Source organism: Arachis ipaensis, chromosome B01, assembly GCF_000816755.2.
Source record: "Arachis ipaensis cultivar K30076 chromosome B01, Araip1.1, whole genome shotgun sequence".
NCBI lineage: Eukaryota > Viridiplantae > Streptophyta > Magnoliopsida > Fabales > Fabaceae > Arachis > Arachis ipaensis.
In genome coordinates, this window is record NC_029785.2 from 20499970 (window position 1) to 20506215 (window position 6246).

General features: G+C 40.2%; 1 protein-coding gene across 2 annotated transcripts; it reads left to right on the forward strand.

Moving 5' to 3' along the window:
- On the forward strand, positions 2366-3593 carry LOC107627134 (putative dynamin-related protein 4A). 2 transcript variants are annotated; one of them, XM_021118848.1, is made up of 3 exons: positions 2366-2832; positions 3045-3321; positions 3412-3593. In XM_021118848.1, exons 1-3 carry the CDS (start codon positions 2801-2803, stop codon positions 3502-3504), a joined length of 402 nt encoding a protein of 133 aa, XP_020974507.1. In that variant the 5' UTR covers positions 2366-2800; the 3' UTR covers positions 3505-3593. The 2 variants fall into 2 exon arrangements, with proteins under 2 accessions (XP_020974507.1, XP_020974508.1); XM_021118849.1 differs by having other exon boundaries at positions 3096-3321.

Sequence of the window (6246 nt, forward strand, 5' to 3'; positions counted from 1 at the left end):
AGGATTACAAAATAACTTAGAAGAGATCGACAAGACGAAGTCGGTCTCCTACAAAAAACAAGTTATAAAAGTAAACCCTGAAAGAGACCTAACCAAGGTCCAAGAAAGAGGATTACAAAAATAACTTGGAAAAGGACGACGAGAAGAAGTCGGACCTAATGAAAGCTACAACTTGGACCGACAAGAGAAGTCGGACCAACGAAAGCTATAGCTTGGACCGACAAGAAGAAGTCGGACCAACAAAAGCTACATCTTGGACCGACAAGAAGAAGTCGGACCAACGAAAGCTACAACTTAGACCGACAAGAGAAGTCGGACCAACGAAAGCTACAGATCGGACCGACAAGAGAAGTCGGACCGGCGAAAGCTACAGATCGGACCGATAAGAGAAGTCGGACCGGCGAAAGCTACAGCTCGGATCGACACGAGGTGTCGGACCAATGAAAAGCGTGCGCTAAAAGGGACATAGCTTCACCCAAAAAGCCACGGCTCCACGACAAGGCTATCAAAATTGTTCAGAATGACTAAAAAATGTTCTACGAGAACACTAAAAAGTCGTCGGACAAGTTAGCCCCAAGGACCACCTCGACCAAGCAGAAAGTGGACAAAACCAGCAGTGATCAAAAGAGGTCGGACAACAAAATACCGACACTCTACAAAGATCCACAAATGGGACAAAGACATCTCACAAACGGCCAAAGGAAGGTTAAGAATGCTTTGCTAAAAGGTACGAAGTCTTGAAAAAAGACACTACTCAAAAGGCAAAAGCACAAATCAAAACGGCGCTAAAAAGTCATCCAAACAGACTATAAAAGGTTTCCCATCAGGAACTATACCTAAAAAGTTTTTGGATTATGACTAAAAAGCCTGAACAGTGAAGACAAACAAGTCGGAAGAAGGCTGAAAAGACCTCTCAACAAACTAAAAAGGGCAATACCAGACTCGCACAAGGAGAAACTACTCAAGATCGACCAAAGTCAGGATGCTTGAGCACGACTTCCTCAAAAAGATCGAAGCTCTGAAAGCACGATCTCACGGAAAGGTCCGAACTCAAGCAGGGGCAAAGTCGGACAGGTCAACGTCAGCTAAGAAGAGGCGCAAGTACGATCTCAAAAAAGAACAAGCCAAAACGTTGGGAAACAACTTAAGGCTCAAATGTGCTTAGCTAAAAGGGATACAACTCCACTCAAAGAAGGCACAATCTCAAACAGGGCTACGAACGTCATCCGAGACTAAAAAAGGTTCTATATAAAGAACACTAAAAAGTCATCGGACAAGTCACTAAAAGCTCGAATATCAAGCCGCAAGGATAACTTCGCCAAGGCAGAGGGTTGTCAACACAAACTTAAAGCAAGGCGTGATCCAGAAGGCAAAGGTAGAAAACCCACACTATCACTCAAAAGAGGACGGACTGTGAAGTACCAAACCTCTAGAAAATCTGCAAAGATTGCAAAGCAATGAAGAAACAAGCCAGACAGATGCTTGAGCACGACTTCCAAAGAGATCGAAGCTCTAAAAAGAACGATCTCATGGAAAGATCGAACTCAAGCAGGGGCACTGTTCATACCCTGGGTCAAGCTGTCCGACCCGGGATGTTTAGCGACAAGCCGACCGACCTCTTCAAGTCAGACTATCCGACCTCTTCTCAAAGAGCTCGGACAAAACGCCACAGAGGCCCAAGAAGGCCCAAACGAAGGAACACAGCCCAATCCAAAGGCAGCCCAAGCCTACAGAAAGATAAAGGCGGTTCCGTTGAAGATAAGCTGACCTCACCCAAAGATAAGATAAGATAAGATAAGATAACTAACTTATCTTATCTAAGAAGGTCACTCCACACCATTATAAATACACTGGAGCACCCATGTATAACTCATACTCTGATTCTACATAAAAACCTGTTTAATACCCATGCTAACTTAAGCATCGGAGTCTCTTGCAGGTACCCCCCACCCTCCGGGACCAAGGATCAGCAGTGCAGCCAGTCCAACAAGTCGGACGCGGCGGCTCCGGCCACCATCAATAAGTCGGACACAACAGCCACTACTAGAAAAGTAGTTATTACAAAGGGATATTTCCGACGGATTTTATCCCACGGAAATACAGACGGAATTACAGAGGGATTTTTTGTCGGAAAACAAAAAAAATGAATTAGCATAAATTACAGACAGAGAAAAAATCCGTCGATAATTCCGTCGGAAAAATTAATTTTTTTTCCGTGAAAAATAGTTACAGACGGAAAATCTGTCTGTAATTAAACGGACAAAATGCTGCATTCTATTAAATTATTACAGACGGAAAATCCGCCTGTAATTTAAAATTTTCCGTCGGAAATATTTGATATTTTAGGTTTATGATGGTTGGGGTTATGTTTATCCACGAGCTCCATTCATTCACAGCACACAAATCAAACCTAGCATTCCCCACAGCGCCACCGCCGACGATCTTCTTCTTCTCCTTTCCTCACCCACAGCGCCACCGCCGGCCACTCTAACCGCCGCAGCTACTTTCTCCTTCTTCTCCTCTTCTTTAAACACTGAACCAGTAGAATACAGCCCCTGTGTCTCTCGTTCGCAGAACAAAGCAAGCTCAAGCTCCACCACCGCCGCGCCTCTCTCTCCTTTTATCCCCTTCAGTTTTGGCTCGCATACCTTCGCGCAAGCCCTAGCTCCGTGGCGACCAAAATCGGTTCCACCGTCAGCCGCGGTTCCACCTCTCTCTTGCCCCCTGTTCGAACCGATATGGTGCGTGAACTAGGGTTTTGGTTTTGTGGCAGTGGTTGTTCATCGGAGAGCCACTGGCGATGCTCCTATTCTCAAGCATTCTAAATTCAAGGTGATCTTCGTATTGGCAGCATTATATTTTTCCCTGACTTCAACTCAAAATTCATATGATTTTTTTTGCTTATCGTAATCGCTGTGCTTTCTCATTACTTATTGTGATCTATGTGCTTTTTCAGTTTCTTTTTTAGTTACTAATTCAAACTTTTGATTGAGGACCATGATTGGTTTGAATCTGAATTATAATTGTTTACAATATTTTGTCAGTATTAGTTTGGGAGGGAAATTGACAATGGTGGATCTTCCTGGTATAACTAGGGTTCCTGTTCATGGCCAGCCTGAAAATATCTATGATCAGATCAAGGATATTATCATGGAGTATATTAGGCCTGAAGAGAGCATTATTCTGAATGTTCTTTCTGCTACCGTTGATTTTACTACTTGTGAATCCATAAGAATGTCTCAGTCTGTGGATAAAACTAGTTTGAGAACCTTGGCTGTTGTAATAAAGGTTGATAAGTCTCCTGAAGGCTTGTTGGAGAAGGTAACTGCTGATGATGTTAACTGGTTTGAGTCTCATCCAATGCTTTCAAAGATTGACAAATCCATTGTTGGTGTTCCTGTTCTGGCACAGAGGCTAGTTCAAGTTCAAGGCATGATCATATCCAAAACTCTGTCCGAAATTGTGAAGGAAATCAATGAGAAGCTGACTTACAAGCTGACTTAATTTCACCAAGATGCTCAACCAGAAGTTCTCCCTCAATCACAGGTACCTCTTCATATCTTTTAGCTGACTTCAAATTAAATTATGCAAAAATATTTATCTAATTTGTTTAATTGGTTCTTGGTTGGAATCTGATTGCGACCAGCGTTTCAATGGGGCCTACTGAGATCCCTTCTCAGTCAACAGAGACTATTAAGATTCCTACCGCTAACTATGAGTTTGGTGCAACCTTCATTGATCATCCCAAGGTGCTTTCCCCCCCCTCTGATTTTGCTTAGTTTCGTTTCGTTGTTGTAAGTTCCAACACTCATTGACGATGATATTATTGTGCTTGGTTTAGTTGATGCTGTTAGGGAGAATATTGACTGATGGAAGGCTCAATGCAAGAGTCAAGTGCGACGTCTCTGAAAATCTCACTCTTAAAGCCAATGCTCGGGTATTTATGCTCCTTTTCTATTATAAGGGAAATGCCACAATTTTTCTGTTGTTTATGAGCCTTTGATATTCTGCTACACAATTTCAGAGGAGTCTCAATGCACAACATAAACAGTCGTCTTAACATGATGAACAAAAACAGAGAGATATCCCTTTGTGGACTGAAAATGAGGGCTGTTCAGCTTTCAACAGATCACAGCACAAGTATTGAAGAGGTGTGTTTCTTTCTTTTTTTCAGAAAAAAAAATGTTTTTGTTGATCAATGAAGTAAATAACAAATGGTATTTATTTTGAGAAGCTAAGGAATTGTGGTCACATCTTGAAATTCTGAAATGTGATCCACTAGACATACATTAGTTATTGAATTGCGTTCTACTACTTGGTGCTTGCATGTGTATGTGTGAGTTGTTTGAAATTTGAATAATTTTGTTTATGTTTCAGTTTTTTCTGTCTCATTGGCTTTTATTCACATTTCATCATCATAATATTTTTTACTATCCCCTTTTTGTGAGCAATGTCTGCATATTTTCATATCCATGATTTACATATGCAACACATATTGCAGTCAAGAACAAGATTGACCTTATTATTTAGATGAGATAGCTTGATTGAAACTTCTAAAAATGGATAAGAGCAAATTAAAAGGAAAAGTTTGTGTGGTGCTATTTATGAACATAATTAATTATAAGCCTTTTCTAGAAAGAAAAGTTTTCGTATTTTTAAGATGTTGGTTTTATTCCTTTGTTGATTATTTTTTTTTCAATTTTTCTTGCAGGAAGTGTTTAGAATAAGAGTAGAACACCCAGATGATAATCAAGCCATATTGAATGATAGAGTGAAAGGACAATTAAAAGTCACCAGAGCATTTGGTGCCAGATTCCTGAAGAGGGTCAGTTGATCTTCTGACTTTGGCTATCTAAAATTTAGTTTGATGTACTCCTTTTGTATTAAAGACTCCTCTGATATTAACAAAGCATTGAAGTTAAGGTGCTTTTCTTTTGTGTGGTATATTGGTATCATGGAAGGGAGCATGATAACCATAGCAACTATTTTCTGCAATTCAGATTTTCACTAGCAACACTTTCAGGTTTCTCTCTCTCTCTCAAAAACTTTTTCTTTTTTTGTTGGTTTAGGAGATTATGTTTGTGAGCATAATGATTATATTGAGAGACAGAATTTTGTGGAATACTCAATTTTTTATTTATTTATTGTCACAGGCTGCTCTCAAGGCTGGCAAACAAACACAAGATGGGAGAGATGAGGAAATCACAGCCCTTCGTGTGGAAATTCAGGTAATTTTTGAAGAAAGCATGCTTTTTTTTCCATAGTTAGATTACTATATCTTGCTTTTCAGGGCTATGCATTGTAGCTGTTACTGCAGGTTAGATTCTTCTTCAGGGCTATGCATTGTAACTGTTTGTGATTATATCTTGCTTATAGAGGGTTTAACATTGCAATGCTTGTAACTGTTCATTATGTTACAATATTGGATTCATTGTTTGAAATTTGGGGAAAGAAAGATGGGCCTCACGGTAATATTTCTCATGGACTAATGATTCTGTATTTGATTTTTATTTTATAAAATTGCTAACCATTGATCATTGCAGTTTCCAATTTCATTTGTAAATCCTAAGGCACCTCGATATCTGTGCCTTGCTCAAGGGAAATCTTGGGATGACTTATGATGAGCGGATAATTTATACGCTTTTTGACATTGTTTTTAGTATATTTTTAGTAGGATCTAGTCACTTTTAGGGATGTTTTCATTAGTTTTTATGTTAAATTTACATTTCTGGACTTTACTATGAGTTTGTCTGTTTTTCTGTGATTTCAGGTATTTTCTGGCTGAAATTGAGGGACTTGAGCAGAAATCAGATTCAGAGGTGGAAGAAGGACTGCTGATGCTGTTGGATTCTGACCTCCCTGCACTCAAAGTGGATTTTCTGGAGCTACAGAACTCGAAATGGCGCGCTTCCAATTGCGTTGGAAAGTAGACATCCAGGGCTTTCCAGCAATATATAATAGTCCATACTTTGGCCAAGAATTGATGACGTAAACTGGCGTTCAACGCCAGCCTTCTGCCCAAATCTGGCGCCCAGCGCCAGAAAAGGATCCAAAACCAGAGTTGAACGCCCAAATTGGCACAGAAACTGACGTTCAACTCCACAAATGGCCTCTGCACGTGCTACACTTCAGCTCAGCCCAAACATACACCAAGTGGGCCCAGGAAGTGGATTTATGCATCAATTACTTACTCATGTAAACCCTAGTAGCTAGTGTATTATAAATAGGACCTTTCACTATTGTATT